The sequence below is a fragment of the Trichoderma reesei genome (genome assembly GCF_000167675.1).
Source record: "Trichoderma reesei QM6a unplaced genomic scaffold TRIREscaffold_8, whole genome shotgun sequence".
NCBI lineage: Eukaryota > Fungi > Ascomycota > Sordariomycetes > Hypocreales > Hypocreaceae > Trichoderma > Trichoderma reesei.
Genome location: NW_006711155.1, coordinates 173,741 through 188,980, shown reverse-complemented (window position 1 = coordinate 188,980; position 15,240 = coordinate 173,741). Strand labels below are relative to the sequence as shown.

Below are 15,240 nucleotides of genomic sequence, written 5' to 3'. Positions count from 1 at the left end.
TCCACAGCTCGCCTCATCGACGCTGGGGGGGAGTGATTATCTCTTCCACCACTCATTTCATTTCCTTGTCATCATTCTACATACTCTCCTGGATGTCTCATCGTTATCAATGTCCGAGGGGTGTTGTCCGGGGGCGAATCTAGAGCCTCGTGGTTCTCAATGTCTAACGCTGTATGACTCTTCATGGTTCAAGCGATACGGTTCTCACGGTAATGGCCTCAGGCAAAAAAACGTACAATGTATATATATACACCAGCATCAGGAAAAGGGACGTCTTTTCTTTTGGGTACCATCATCCAGAGAAAGAGAGGGGCATCATCTCTTTTTTCTTTTTTTTTTTTTTTCCTTCTTCTCTCTCTCTTTCTGTCATGCATAGGACGGGGTACGTCCAGGTTGGATTTGGGCTGGGCTCGGGCAGCAATGGCGTTTTTTGTGGGAGGACGAAACATGGTGCATACAGGTGCACTGTCATTTCGAGTGTCTAATATACTACTCTGTTGGGAGGGGCGTTTTAGGATAATCATCAAATCTGATTTGTTTTATTCTTCTCCCTTTGTTATAAAAGGGAAAATCTTCATTTATGGCTTGGCTCGGGGAGACGCTGTTATGATCCTTGGTAGTATATAAATAAGTACTAGGTCTCTAGCCGGTTACCAAGGACGTCGAAAGAGAAATCATTCGTCAATGTCTCATTATGCTATGCCAAACAATGTTTTGCAACATACTTCCAGCAAGAGAAAAAGGAACGACACATAATCAGGAAGAGTGAACTTATAAAAGCAGAATCAGGAACAATCAAGGCGAAGCAGAAATGTCCAAAGAATACTGCTGGAAGGAGAGAGGGATCAACCAACCAGTAATTGGGATATTCAAGAATCCCCAAACCAATGAACCGCCCCATCATGATTTATTCAAAGGAGCCATGACATCTGTGACTACATATAATCTCAAATACAAGCGTAGTCATGGTGAATCCAGCCATCAGAAGCCGCTTCGGTCATTTTAATCTCTGGTCGAAAGTAAACCAAATATTCGATAAGATATCAGAAAAAGAAAGAAAAGGACTCAAGGAAAGCCTCTTCACATGACAAATAGGAGATTGGTATCTGCAGGATATGTTAGGGAGAGTACTACCCTACCTGACATATATGCAAGGAAGACTTACTAAGTGGGTGGCTGCACGAGAGCTGCGGCTTTTGTGTGTATTTTGTGGCGAGCTCGTCGCGGATGCTGTTGAGCAGCTGCACATAGCTCTGCTGGGGATTTTTCCTCAGAGCCGTCACAAACGCCCAGGACATGGCCCCAGTAGCCTGCGAAGCAATGGTGGCATCGGCACTGCGGGAGAGGAGTGTTAGTTGCATCTCTAGGTACTTGTTCGAGTCAAAAGGTGGTGGACTTACGAGGTCTGGTCATCTTTGCTTCCTGACCACATGACAACGTCGGCAGGCGAAGTCTTGGTCGCGAGGGCCCTGTTGTGGGCATCCTCGCCGGTGGTGGCCTTCTTGAAGAAGCCAATGATGTTGTTGGCGACGCCGCCGAGATCTCCCTGGCTGTACGACGAGATGACGCCGAGCAAGCCCTGGCCAGCCTCCTTGGCCAGGTTGGGCTCCTTGAGAATACCCTGCGTGGAGTAGATGTACGGCAGGTCGAGTGCTGTGCCGGAATGGCACGAATCAAAGATGGCTGTCAGCCTTACACCGGCCTGCAGGGGGCTGACCATGATCCGGTGCATCTCATCATCAGTGATGTGCCCGTGTTGCCTAAAGTCGACTGGATAGATGACTTCGTCATAGCCATCAGGCTCGTCGCCGTCGAGATCCTTGGTTTGTCCGCCATGGCCTAGGGCGTCATCAGCCTACGAGTCCCAAGAGGCGGAAGCACTGGAGCCATGGCAAGGAAACTTACCCGAGTAGTGGAAGAAGAGCGAGTCGTTGGGCCTGGCATCCTTGACCAGCCAGTGCATGGCACGGAGGATGTTCTGCTTCGTGGGCTGGCTCATGGGGTTCTGTTGGTCGTCGGTGAGAATGACCATGTCTTCCCTCTTATAGCCAAAATGCTCCACCAGGTAGGCCGTCATGTTTCTGACATCGTTGATGCACCCTCGCAGCTGGCCGCGCTGGCCAAAGTAGTTGATGCCGATGAGCAGCGCTTTTCTCCGGCCGGTGCAGTTGGAGTATCGAAACGCGTAGCCTTGCGGTGCGCCGTGGCCGAAGCTCTGCGGCCCGTTGGGAGGGGGCGGGGGAGCGCCGTTGGGACGCCCTTGGGTATAGCTATTCGGGGGAGGCATGCCTTTTAAGCACAATCAGCACATGGGTATTGAATCAAAGGGTTCTCCTTCACCGTACTGGGTCGTCCGTTGTAGTTCGGCTGGGGCGGTGGCTGTGCGTAGTTGTATTGCTGCTGTGGAGGGGCATGTTGCTGAGGCTGAGGCTGCTGCAGTGCATCATGGGTGTCAGCAGTTGTGAGTCTTTGAGTGCATCGGATGCCTTTGTCGATGAATATCGGGATTGATGGAGCATCGGCCATACCTGATATGCGTACTGCTGCTGCGGAGGAGGTGGATGGTAGCCGTAGCCGGGCTGGGGAGACGGTTGGTGCCCTTGGGGTGGGTAGCCGCCGCTGTAAGTGGGCTGCTGAGGCCTGGAGAGAGGCAAGCCATGTCAGCAATCAACGAAGAAAGAAAGCATCGACAATGCGAGACTCGCCGTTCATCAGACGAGGCATTGGAAGTTGTGATCCGGAACACCATCGCTGAAGCAGCGTTGAACATGGTGAGGCAGAGGGGGGGGTTGGGTGGTCATACGGATAGTAACCGCCCGGATGGTATTGCTGCTGCGGCGGTGCGGCATAGCCGCCGCCATTATAGCCTGGATATCCGGACATGAGGGAGGTAGAGACTTCAAAAGGGTGAAGTCGGCACGGAGCTGCGTTGAAGCTGAAGCTCTGTTTGTTCCTCTCGTGCTGGTCAGGCGGTTGGGCGAGCAAAGCGAGGGCGGCGCAAGCAAGCAAGCAAGCAAGCGCGCCGTTGGGAGCTAAGCCGGCGTCGAGGGGCGGCTGGACAGGCCCGTATAGCGACGACGGGGATCCTGCAGAAGAAAAGGAGCGGGTAGAGGGTCCAGACAGTCGCGTGTCAAGGAATTGCTCGGTCGTCGATCAAAGAGGACAATCGCGTGCTGATGAAGCAAAAGTGCGGCTCTGCTGCCAATGCGCTGGCAAGCTTGTCGAGGACGGGACAGGCGAGAGCACGTGTAGCGAGCGGTCTGGTTCGAAGTTGATCAATCAGGACGAAGCAGAGCTAGCGGGCGTCTGGATATTATGATATGGCGGGCGTGGAGGAGGCGCAGGAACCGAGGGAGAGAGGTGTATAATCTCTGGTAGCGTCGAATCGATGCCGCTCCGCTGCTACTCGGGCCTTTGGTATAATCGATGATGGAGTTGGCAAAGAGGATGAGGGGTGTAGATATATGTAACAAGCGATGGAGGATTATAGACGACGAGGAGAGAGAGAGAAGGGGGGCTGAGAGGAAGAGATTGGTGATGTATCTATCGTCTCGAATGGGCGTAAGCCAGACGCGGGAGACGGGGACACGAGAGAAGAGTGGGAGAGGCTTGGGAGCAGCAGGTTTGGCGCCCAAGGGAGGAGGTGAAGCCGACAGCGGTGGCAAGACAGCGCGCAGTCTCGAGGGTCCGTGTCTCTTTTTGTCTCTTTCTGCTGGGCCGCCGTCGAGATGCGAGCAGCACGGAACAGCCCGCAGAGGCGGTGGTCGGGTGACGATGCGCTGGCGGTGGTGGATTGCGGATTGCAGTCGGGTGGACAGTGGATAGTGCATGTCCAGTGGGTTATAGCGCATGTGCAGCGTGGGCGTTAGTGGGTGGTCGTGGGCGGTGGCGGGGTTGGTTTGGGCCAGCGGTGCGGTCGGGTACTCGGGGTCCTTTGGGCGGCTCTCGCTTGGCACAGGGCCTGGCCGGGCCCTGTAGCTACAGCCTACGGGGCGCTCGCAAGTACCGTCTAGGTGCCTTGGGGGGCGCTAGCTCGCTGCACCTCTTCCGCTAGCCGGAGCTACTAGCGAACACTACCTACTAGGTAGGTAGGTACCCGACTATGTACCTAACATGTACTTTGGCATCCATTGAACCTGGATTAGAGACGACAACGGTGGCGGGTGTGACATGGATCCGTATGATGCAAAGCCGCGAATTTCGAGATGGCAGAACGATTGTACCCCAAAGCCCAAGCCCTCCCCGATGGGCTCTGCCAGGGTTCCAGCCCGTCCAGGGTCCTAAGAACCAAGCCTAGCGGAAGGGGGGGTTGCAGCAGCCCCAGGTGCTCGGGCTGTACCTCGGTCTGCGGCTCCCGACGCAGACTGATGGAGGAATCATACCTATGGAGAAAGGGTAGGTATGTACATAGTAGGTTGCAGCAGGATCTTACCTTTATGGCAGTGCTGAAGTGTGTCATTGGGTGCCTGATGATGGCATCAAAGTTTGATTTTGCTTACATGTGCCGATGACGAGTATGAGTTGAAGCTTCTCATGGTGCAGGGCGCAATAAGCTTTGGTGATGTCGAGGAAGTACAGTATGGCTGGATATCACATAAAGAGGTCCCAATATGGCAGCGTTGCCAACGGTATGCCATCTTAGATTCGGTCCCTCGCTTACCTGCCTACTACCTAGTACCTAGGTAGGTACAGAGAGGCTCGACGCCGAGATTGTTCGTCTAAGAAAGCGCAAGAGTGAGAACGATTCTCGGCAGATGAGCAAATGACGCAAAGGTCGGGAATAGCGACTTCATCTGCTTCCCTTCCGTTGGCGTTCGTCATACGATGAAGTTGATCGCGGTACCTATCCATGCCAAGCGAACGTTTAATCCCAGACGGTGACGACTACCTACATGTACATACCAACTGAGTTCTCGGCATCTCCTGCGCCTCACCGGTACATGTGCCTGTACAGGTGAACACAGCGGAGCACAAGCACAGGCCCCATGTTCTCCTCTTACAGGTACCATCACCCTTGCCGAGTCTGCTTCATCTCAGCGTTCTTCTATTCTTTCTCTGCCCAATGCAACGAGTAACCCTGACCAAAACCAGAGAAGATTAAAAAAGAAAAAAAAGAAGAAAACAAAAGATATAAACAAAAGCTCGGGCCAGCTGTAGCCGTCACGTTTGACAGCCAACATCAGCGGCTTCGGGCCACATGGCGTCGTGCATGGATGGAGATGGAGCAGATGCTGCACTGCACTAAGGCACATACTATCGTGGGCGGCAGTGCCTCGCCGAACGGAGACCCCGATGCGGGTCATCATGGCAGTGCAAGCAGTCTAGTATCGTCTTTCTTCGGCATCTGAACGCTAACGGAGCAACTGAACCATAACGTAACCGTGGGAGACACTTGAAGCAAGCAGTCGACCAGTAAGGTATCTAGGGCGTGATCGCTTTTCATGTTCTGATGCCCTCAACTGGGGCCAAGTTGTCATCAACTACGGCGAAAAGAAGCTGGACTTTCACGTCCCATCTCCCCAACTTGAACCTGACAAGAGACACCAAAACAACCCAACTCCATTCGCAGGACTGCATGTCGACCCGAGCAACCAATCGAAATCAATCAGGACTAATTTACACCATTTTGATCCCATCTACATATTGTGCTCGTACAGCTGTTAGCTCATGGAGCGCGGCAACGGCACCGAAAGCCAGACCCCAACCAACCATCTCCTACCCCCCTCCTCCTCCTCCTCCTCCTCCTCTTCGGACTTATCCGCTGCCGCTGCCGCTGCCGCAAATCTGATGCCATCGCCAAGTACATGTGCCTAGAGGTACATAGTAGTAGTAACCAAGATGCAACCTAGCCCTGCAGCAAGGCTCATCTCCATCCATCCATCCATCCACACACTCAGCTCTCCCGCTCTCCACCACCTTAATACCGCCAATGCAAGCCAGCAAAGCAAAGCAAAGCAAAGCACAGCATATCATATCAAGCAAGCAGCTAGAAAACTCTGCGCTTCCATCACCTTGACCAATCAAGATCTCGACGAGTGCTTTTTCCGTCCGTCATGTCTGCATCTCAAGCGCTGCAGGGAGCAAGACCACGATTCCCTTTAGGCTACCCTTCAGCTCGTCGTTGAACGCTCTGGGCCGAACAACACTTTGTCGAGGGTTTTGCCCAGATAGAGCTGACTTCCGTCAAGCACATCATCCAATCACGATGCTGAAAGGCCCCTAATATGTATGTTTCTTTTTTTCCCATCCGAGAAGAAGTTCAAGCCACTTGCAAAAAAAGGTGTGCACGATGCGTTGTCTCCTTTCTTTTTGCCCGTTTAATCACTGCATACTAGGTACTACACACATACCTACCTATACATCAATCGTGAATAGCACCGGGACTTGCCGCCTCGGCGCTGTCTTGGGGGGTCCCCCATCCCCTTTGACGGAGACACTCTTGAAGCTGAGGTTCAGCTGGAGATGGTCTGATGGCGCGAGTCGCGCGGCGCAGCACCGTTCCCCCGCAACATGAAAGCTCGCCGTCTTTCCCGTGTCTTCTCCCTTCCTCGGCTCCGAAAGATGAGACGGAGGGAGGAGGACCACGGAAGAAGCAAGCTGAGCTGAGGCATTGCCCAGCGTTGAGGTTGCAAGAATGGTTGACACGGATGACTCGCATGTCGTAGGAGGTTGAATTTGCAGTGCACTTTGTACGCTAATACTCGCTATGTGTATACCTACCTACTACATGTACCTACCTACTGCATCTACCCAGCCTCATCTTTGCGGGTTCGCAGATCGCCCGCGCAGATTTCTCTGGAGATCCCCGACTACCATACATGCAAGTCAGGTTGGCTAATGACGACAGACATTGACGCAAATCACCAATCAACCTTGCTCTTCTCGGGTGCACTGGGCAAGTGTGAGGCAGCCCAGAGGACTTGAAAGCAACATCTCCCCTTGCAACCCATGGTGATGTGTCAGAGCCTGTGTCTTCATCGTACCAGAAGACAGCCCAGCTCACTCTGTGTGCATGTAGCATCTCCACATCTACTATCATTGCAAGCTGAAGAGACAGGTCGAGGTTGCTGTATGACTCGTAAAACTTCATTTCAATTCCGCAAAAGCGTTTCAACCTCTTATCAAACCTCTATAGAGGTCGTGATTTTTTTTTTTTTTTTTTTTTTTTTTTACCCGATTCAAGTGCTGATGCTCCTCTCAACTCTCTTTTTCAATCTGCCAAACGACCTAGAGCAAAAAGAGGCATTGTTCTTCCATCAATCTTCCTCCAATGCCCGTCACCTCAGCTTCTTCTCAAACACCCTATACACAACAGGTCCTCTCAACAACGGCGCCAGCGCAGGATACTCCTCCGCAAAGTCGGCCAGCCTGGTCTCTCGAAAGCCGCGTCGCTTGTACCACGCCTGCATCCTCGTCTTGAGCGGATGGTCGTAGGTCGTCGGCACCAGGATGTCCAGCCCGAGCGTGGTGCAGCCCAGAGACAGGCAGTAGTCCTCGACGAACTGGAACATCTCGCGGCCCAGCCCAAGTCCTTGGTACGTCTTGTCCAGGGCAAGCATGCTCAGAGTGCACATTGAGCCCGAGTTTTGCTTGACACACACGCATCCCACCAGCCGGCCCTTTCGGCCAAGAAGTTCCTTCGCAGATGTTGCAGCGGGAGAGGCGAGACGGGCGACGGCTAGCTGGCCCTTGCGGATGAGGTCTGCTACCTCGGCGTCAGAGGTGCGCACGTAGCCATTGTTCCAGATGCCGGCTTCTCCTTCGATGAAGACGCGGTTCACGAGCTCGGTGATGGCAGAGACGTCGGCGGCATTGTCAGCAGATGCCGCGGGGGGGAACTCGATCAAGAGGCGAGGCGTTCCCGAGGGCGTCTCTCCGTCGATGACTGGGGCTGGAGGACTCATGGCGAAAGTTTGCTGGCGCTGGAGGTTCTGGATCCGAACCCCCCGGCCCTTTATTAGCCCTCTGTGCCTCGCCCTGCATCTCTCCCGTGCAGCTTCCAGACATACATCAACTCCGCTTTGATACTACTAATACCAGGTGTGGTCTTATTAGGGCGCCACAGTCGCTGGCTAGGGTCAACCGGCGGGCGGCAACTAAGCAAGGCACATGTAGAGATGGCCCCAGAAAACGGCCGCCCTGGAACTTGATCGACGGTGAATCTTTCATGGTGCCCTTAGTATACATGTAAGCAGCATTGCTTGGCGGTTTCGAGACCACCTGCAGCTTCAGACTCAGGCGTTGCTGCTCTTATCAAATTGTCTGTCGAAGGAATGCCATCAGCGCGGAGATTCCGAGGACGGTAGTACAGAGGATGCACAACTCATGCTCGCCTTTTTCTCGCCTAATCCAACAGTTGATTACGAAGATGGAGTAATAAAAGAAGAAGAATCAGTCCATATTACTCCAAGTGAAGCACGCATGTGGTGGCTCCCGTCGATGGTCGTATAAATAAGGTACATGTACCTACCTCCCAGTAGTGGTGCTACCCTGATCGTCGTCAATCAAGCCGTTTTCTTCATATTTACATCAACCGCTTTGTAGCCTCATTCACTACCTAAATATATCTATTAGCAGTCTTTGCTTACCTATTGCTGCTTAACGTGCTGCGCTCTCAGTGGTGCCTGACTCATAGGTAATAGTATCAGCAACCTGAAGCAACCTGATTGTGCCTGCTGTACTCCGTCTGTAGGTAGGTATTCAGGTACTAGGTACTACTAAGGCCAGGCGTCTTCAGGTTCTAATCGATTGCTCCGAATCACGGGCAGCGCGTCACCTTCTCACTTCACCCCAATCTGCCTCCTCACTTCCATCGTCCCAACTCTCCTCTCCCAACATCGTGCTCCGAGCTCCTGCCCTAGAACCGTTCGGCCGCCAACTCCTCCTTTCACCGACTCTCTCTCTCTCTCTCTCTCTCTCTTCTGTGACTTTTGCGTAATCATATCAATCCTCTTCAGCCTCTTCCTCTCGCCTTCGCCCACCATGGCGTTTGAGGCATCTCGGGCACCAGGCCCCCGTTTGGCCATGCCCACTTCCTTTGTTATGCCTCCACGCGACAAGCAGCCCGAGCCAGTCCAGCCGGAAGCAATCCAGAGCTCCGAGGAATACCTCCAGCACCTTCGGAGCCTCGTTCATTTCCGCTCCGACCTGCAGAAATCCGGCTATGTCATGCATCAGCTTTCACAGGATGACTTGAACCGCAAGCGGAGGTGTGGCCGTTGTGGACGTCGTGAGTACTTCTCCCGGCAAGCATTGAGTTGAAAACGATGCTGACGTTACGCCCCAAGATCTTCCCTACAGGATGAAGAGGCTCATGTGGCTGCAAAAGACGCCCGTTCGAGGCAAGGATGAGGATAAGGACGGTCCCGGCGAACCCATCGACAACTCTGTTCAGGGAGGCACGTCGAAGAAGGACAAGGAGGCGGCATTGCAATGCAGGTATCATCCAGGCAAAGTCATACAAAAGGTTTTGTCATCCTTATCTCTCACCTACGCACACTCTCTATTATCAAATGTCTCTCTTGTCCCCAGCACTTCACTCAACCAAGGCAACAAAGCTAACATACAATGTGTCAGAAATGGACCTGCTGCAATGGAACACCTGGCTCGCCTCCATGTCGGTCATTCCAAGAGCATACGCCCAAGATCTACGCCGCTGGGGAGCTGGAAAGGGAATGGAGATTCTACCCTACCCCCTTTGAATGTGCCGGTGGCTCCCCAGCAGTCGCTGTGGTCATTGACTGTGAGATGGGCACAGCCATCACGGGCGAGTCCGAACTTATCCGCGTTTCCGCCGTCGATTACTTCTCTGGCAAGGTCCTGCTCGACAAGCTTGTGTATCCAGACATCAAGATGCTTCACTACAACACAAGATACTCGGGGGTCACTAGGCAGGATATGGAGGACGCACGCCGTACGCGGTCATGCCTATTTGGACGTGCCAGCGCGAGGCGAGCCCTCTGGGAGTTTATCGACCCTGACACTATCGTCATCGGACACGGCGCGAACTCTGACCTCACCTGTTTGCGCTGGATACACCCGGTCATTATCGATACTCACCTGGTCGAGAAGGCAAATCGGCCTCCAGAGGAGACTAAGCAAACGGCACAAGGACAGGAGGCCCAGGTCAGCGGCCCACAGCTTCTGAGGGAGGGAGCAAACGCCCAACAAGGGCCCAGCGACAATGCTCCTGCAGTGCCGAAGCAGAAAGGGGGACTGTCACTGAAGGCACTGGCGAAAGAGAGGCTTGGGCGAGAGATCCAGATTAAGGGTCAAGGACACGACAGCGTGGAGGATTCAATCGCAACCCGGGACGTTCTGCACTGGAACGTCTGCCAGATGCTCCAGCGCCTCACATAATGCTAATTTGTCACGACGACACGAGGAACGCAGCGATGTCACTTTGGCTATTTGGCCGAGACATGATTATGGTCTAGAATAGTAGCCTACCCAGCACCATTGGTCTTAATTGAAAAGCAATTGCTACCAGCCTTTGAAGGCTCTCTACAGGTTTTACATCGTGTGATGGTCGCTATAGCTTGGTACTGGACTTCCAGTACTACCGTCAAGTTCGACGATATCGACAGGACAGACGTGACAGCTGAGACCTGAGGTAGATTAAGGGGCCCTACCTATGTATAGACTCTCAAAATCACATAGAGGTCTTTGAATTAGATAGGTAGGTACCTAGGTAGTCATCAATTTCACCAGAAGTCAGAGCTTACTCCATATAGCCATCACCATCACTTGCAAAATCACTTCCACGTCAAACATCATATACCCTTTCTCTCGACTTCTCTGAACCCACAATAACATACGTCCCGGTATATTTCTCTCTAACCATAGCTCGCGTCTACATGAAAGCCGCTGCATCTAGAAAGTATCCTAGAAACTTCTCTTCGCGCGAGTAAAGCAGCCCGAATGGATGGATGGTCTGGTTTATGTGCTTTCTTTCTTGCTTCCTTTCTTGGCAAATCCTTCCCTTCTCCACATTATACCCGACAACACTCTCCTTTTCCCATCAACTGCTGAAAATGCTCACTTCTCGGCCATCTCGACGTCTTCGTCTCCTGTTGGCTGTTTCCTCATCTGATATTCCATCACGGCCCAGAGCGTCTTCATGGCCTCAAGCCTTTGCTCGGCATTGAAGAAGTCGAACCATCGACTTCGCCATCCCTGCACCTTTCCCCAGCTGCGTCGTGTTACGTCCGGCTCGGGAGAGCCCGCGAGCACATCCAAGAGTCGATCGGGCACTCGCACCCGAAGGATGGACACGTGGTGGAGAACAGAGCTGATCACAAAGATGTCATCATAATCGACGCCCTTCTGCCTGCCGATGGCTTGGTAACGGGCCTTCTTGTCCCATGTATAGGCCGGCGGCCGGACCATACGATAAGCGTCGTATGCGGACATGGTTTTCCGGGCCTTCTTCGTAGCGGGCCGAGCCGCTCTCTCAGAGTCGCCAGGCGCAGCATCTTTGTCTCCGGAGGGCAGATCCATGTCGGCTTCTCGACCGATGGGGCCTCCCGGGCCGCCGCCCCATCTCGGTTTGGTAGTCCACCACTGGTTCTCACCAAACCGCGTCTCGGTCTTGCCTTCGCGAGCCCTGTGTTGGGCTGTGATGAGCGCTGCCACCACTTCTCGAGCTAGGTCGAGAGACTGTGCAGTCTCGATATCAGGTGTGGTAAAGTCTGTAATCGGGCGCGTACTCACCGCCCCAACTGGGCCATACACCAGGCCGCTGCGTGCTGCTTCCCGTGTCATTGGACTCTGGAAGATAAACTGACAGTTGGAGGGGCTGTATGACTTTCGCGGGCTAGGATGGCCCTCTGGGGAGCTCAGATGCAGTCTTGGCTCCAATCGAGACATGGAGACGTTACAGCCAAAGTCATACGCGACGAGCTTGATAAAGGCTGTCATGAGATGTTGGCGATACTCCGGAGGCATTGAACTTCCATCCGAGGTTCGTACGTTTGGTGGTGGCGGTGACTCCTTGGCGGTGGCGGCATCTCCGTTCTCTGTCGGTGCCAACTCAGGAGATGGAGGGAGTGAAGGGGGCCGGGTCGGGTCGTCCCAGTACATGGTGAAGAACTCGAGGCAGCGGAAGAACTCATAGGCGTTGCCGAGGCGAGGCTGTTGCATCCCCTTGGGTGGCGCCAGGCGACGAACTGTGCGGAACGCTTCCTCGTTGTCGTGAGAAAGCTCCCTGCGGCGCTCTATGTAGACGAGACTCCCAGGATGCTCCTTGCCGCTGGCCAAGAATCGACGCTCTGATTGCTTCATTTCTCGAGCCTCCTCGAGCGTGAGCTTGTCCCACCTCTCGAAATCCGGGAGAACGGCTGGATCGGGGATCAGGTCGTCGACTTCGACGTCCAGTCTCAAGTCAAATCCGATGGCAGAAAGTCCAAGGGCTCCCGCGGTAGCAGAGGTTCGGCCCGTGCATTTGAGAAGATTAGATAGAGCGTTCTCCGGATCGACTGGCGCGTCATCTTGGACGAAAGGCTGGTATCGAGGAAGACTAATGGTCGTTGGAGGCGGGATGTCCTCGGGGGCTACCTTGACCTTGGCCGGCAGGTTTGCTAGTCGCCGTTTAGAAGAGCTGAAGTGTGCGGGATGCTTCAATCCTAAAACAGGGGCTTGAACGAGTGAAGACACACAAGGCATGAAAACAGGGGTGTTGCAAGCCAAAACTGGCGTGATGGGGCAGGGAAAGGCGAGACGAAAAGAGGGACAAGAGATGGTCGCGTGCCAGGTTGCGGACGGAAAGGCAGCGCGAGATGGGATGTGCGGGGTGGGGGGAGATCAACAGAGTCACGGAGGAGACATACCCAAGCCAAAGGATCCGAACATGGTTGACTGCCCGTGATGGACACACGACAGAGCGTGAATTGAATGATTGATTGATTGATTGATTGATGGACAGATAGTGGGTAAGGCCAGCTCCAGCCGAAGCCGCAATCGTAGCCCAGGTTCGTCTCCAGGAGGAAGAGGGGCAGAGGATTAGGCCGTCGCCTCAACGGATGGGCTAGACGGGCGGATCTGGAGGCAAAGACGGGTGCCGACCGCTTCGGCAGATCGCAAGCAACGACGTGGCCGAAGCGATGGGGTCTCGGAGATGCCAGGCGCGGGTGCGGATACGAGAGCGGGCCAGACCCAAGGACAAGCGTCCCCGATTCACGATCGTTTACGGGGGGGGAGACGCGGTTCGGCGAGCGGACTCGGGTATGGCCTCTTTTGCGCGTGTGCTAGAAGATGACAGCAGAAGCTGGCAGTGCCCGAGCCGATGCGGAGGCGGAGGCGGAGACAGAGAGCAGGCAGGATTCGTGGGAGAAACGACGCAATCTGCTGTGAGTGGCTTCGCTTGGAGCCAGCTGGCGGGTCAACCAAACTGCCGGCCGCCGTGCTCCGCGCTCGTCTGTCTGCTTCGTATTCGGTACCTGTCCTGCGGGCTGGGAGTGAGGAGTGCAGTAGGCTGGTGAGCTGCATGAATGGTCAAGAATCCCAATCCCAAACGGGGACAGACGGCTGCTGTAGTGAGTGGCCCAGGGGCATGGCGCAAGAGGAGGCAGCTCTTTAGTGCGTGCCTTTTGGCTGCTCTCCAAGATCAATGGCATGTGCATGTGTGTGTGTGTGTGTGTGTGTGTGTCAGCGGCTAACAGCTCCCCCGCCTCACGTCGCCTGCTGGATCGGTAGTGAGGATCATTGAAGGTTGTGACCACGCATCATTGTTGCAAGCCGGCAGTTGGAAGCCTCGCAAGTGTGTTGTTTGGCCGCGGCCGGACGATGCAAAAGGAGGATTGAGGTTCAGGTTCAGTTGTTCTGATGAAGGCAGCATTACTAAGCTCTTTGTCTTCCGTGGGTACGGAGTATCTGGGAAGGAGATGTCTCTACCGTGCCTGCCCCAGGTCTCGAGTTCGGTTATCCAACAAGAGGCATCTACTAGTACCTAGTACCTAGTACTATTCGGCAGGCCCCGATCACATCGCTCCTGCCGTATGTCAAAAGGGCGATTAATGTTCAGAATCTTAGTCATGGCCACGAGATTATCAGGCATTTTCGAGCACCGAGAGGCAGCAAGACTCAACTTACGAAGCTGATACCTTACCATGTGGTCACGTTCCTCATCACTACCACGGATTCGGATGAGAGAGCGGACGAGGGAAGATGGCTGCTTTTTCTTCGCCACCGAAGTCGTATGCAACTCACAAATGCAACTCACAGATGCAACTCACACGTCGCCGAGGCAAGTGAATCCTCAAGATCCCCATCCTTCTGCTTCCAATCTCCGCCTTCCGTATCGTCCACCAAGTTTGGGGTCAATGAGCTTGGGAGCATCTGACGTGCATTGACAGATGCTTGACAATCCCGCCTGACGAATATCCGGAGCATCTCCACGACTGGCTCTTGCAGTTCAATCGCCTCTCCGGCATGCTTCGGAAAGCTGATACTCAACCGTTACCAACAGTCGCAAACTCCAGCATTGGCAGATTTTTGAATATTATCCGCCAAATATTGCGTTCCAGAGTTCAAGTCCCAATCTTCGCACATGTATGGAATAGGAGGAATGGCGAACGAAGCACGAAGCAAGAGCACGCAGCACGACGCACGACGCACGACATACGACACACAACGCACCTGTGTAAACTATCCCACGCGCAAAGCACAAGGCATTGACTGGCGCTCCACGACTCAATACACGGGCTCGTGCCAATCAAGAAGCCATACCTGTCGCCGTGCCTCTCTTTAGACCTTTTAGCGTTGATCAGGCCGTCCAACGGCGCCTAATCGGGGAGGTACACGCTCCATATGGAACGATGCCGTGTAGATGCGTGGTTTCATGGTCGGCTCCATTACTCTCGCGAAGCCTGACGGCTATACATACTCGATGACTTCAGGTGAAAGGATGCTGGCGCTCAGAAAGGTGCCTGTCAGCTGTATGTATGGATGTGTCACCTTCACCTTTGGTCGCACTCCGTCATCTTGGCCGCCCCCGTATCCTTCCACATGAGCCAAATAGCACCGCGCTGACGACCGTTTCTGTACCACGCCTACGACTAACACACGGACAGCCAACGACCAAGCGCAGCTGCGGCCAGAGACTCGCGTGGCCCTCGAAGCGCTGCCCGACGATCACATGGGGATAGCCTCCTCTTGCCCCGTCGCCTCTTCTGCCCAGTGGTAACGTTTCCATACCTTTGCCACTGCTTTTCTCAGCCCAATATTTGCCATGGGCCTTCCAAC

The 15,240-nt window shown here is 54.1% G+C and overlaps 4 protein-coding genes across 4 annotated transcripts; 1 reads left to right on the top strand and 3 right to left on the bottom strand.

Moving 5' to 3' along the window:
* Positions 1-1,130: 1,130 nt before the first annotated feature.
* TRIREDRAFT_60676 (p20 subunit of caspase) lies at positions 1,131-2,287 on the bottom strand (the record flags this gene model as incomplete). Its single annotated transcript, XM_006964851.1, has 3 exons — positions 1,131-1,335; positions 1,401-1,839; positions 1,906-2,287. The coding sequence occupies 3 exons, from the start codon at positions 2,285-2,287 to the stop codon at positions 1,131-1,133; spliced, it is 1,026 nt and encodes a 341-aa protein (XP_006964913.1).
* A 4,990-nt stretch (positions 2,288-7,277) lies between these two features.
* Positions 7,278-7,904, bottom strand: TRIREDRAFT_106798 (uncharacterized protein; the record flags this gene model as incomplete). Its single annotated transcript, XM_006964850.1, has 1 exon — positions 7,278-7,904. One exon carries the CDS (start codon positions 7,902-7,904, stop codon positions 7,278-7,280), a length of 627 nt encoding a protein of 208 aa, XP_006964912.1.
* A 1,078-nt stretch (positions 7,905-8,982) lies between these two features.
* TRIREDRAFT_106797 (uncharacterized protein) lies at positions 8,983-10,359 on the top strand (the record flags this gene model as incomplete). The annotated part of the gene is made up of 3 exons (XM_006965012.1): positions 8,983-9,229; positions 9,288-9,454; positions 9,577-10,359. 3 exons carry the CDS (start codon positions 8,983-8,985, stop codon positions 10,357-10,359), a joined length of 1,197 nt encoding a protein of 398 aa, XP_006965074.1.
* A 672-nt stretch (positions 10,360-11,031) lies between these two features.
* TRIREDRAFT_121553 (uncharacterized protein) lies at positions 11,032-12,947 on the bottom strand. The gene is made up of 2 exons (XM_006964849.1): positions 12,828-12,947; positions 11,032-12,578 (listed from the first exon to the last, which is right to left on the bottom strand). Exons 1-2 carry the CDS (start codon positions 12,847-12,849, stop codon positions 11,038-11,040), a joined length of 1,563 nt encoding a protein of 520 aa, XP_006964911.1. The 5' UTR covers positions 12,850-12,947; the 3' UTR covers positions 11,032-11,037.
* Between the last annotated feature and the right edge of the window lie 2,293 nt (positions 12,948-15,240).

Excerpts from the sequence above, each read along its gene's own strand:
- TRIREDRAFT_121553 (XM_006964849.1), bottom strand. The coding sequence starts at position 12,849 with ATGTTCGGATCCTTTGGCTTGG. Across the intron at positions 12,579-12,827 it reads GTTCGGATCCTTTGGCTTGG|CAAACCTGCCGGCCAAGGTC; the intron begins GTATGTCTCCTC and ends AACGGCGACTAG.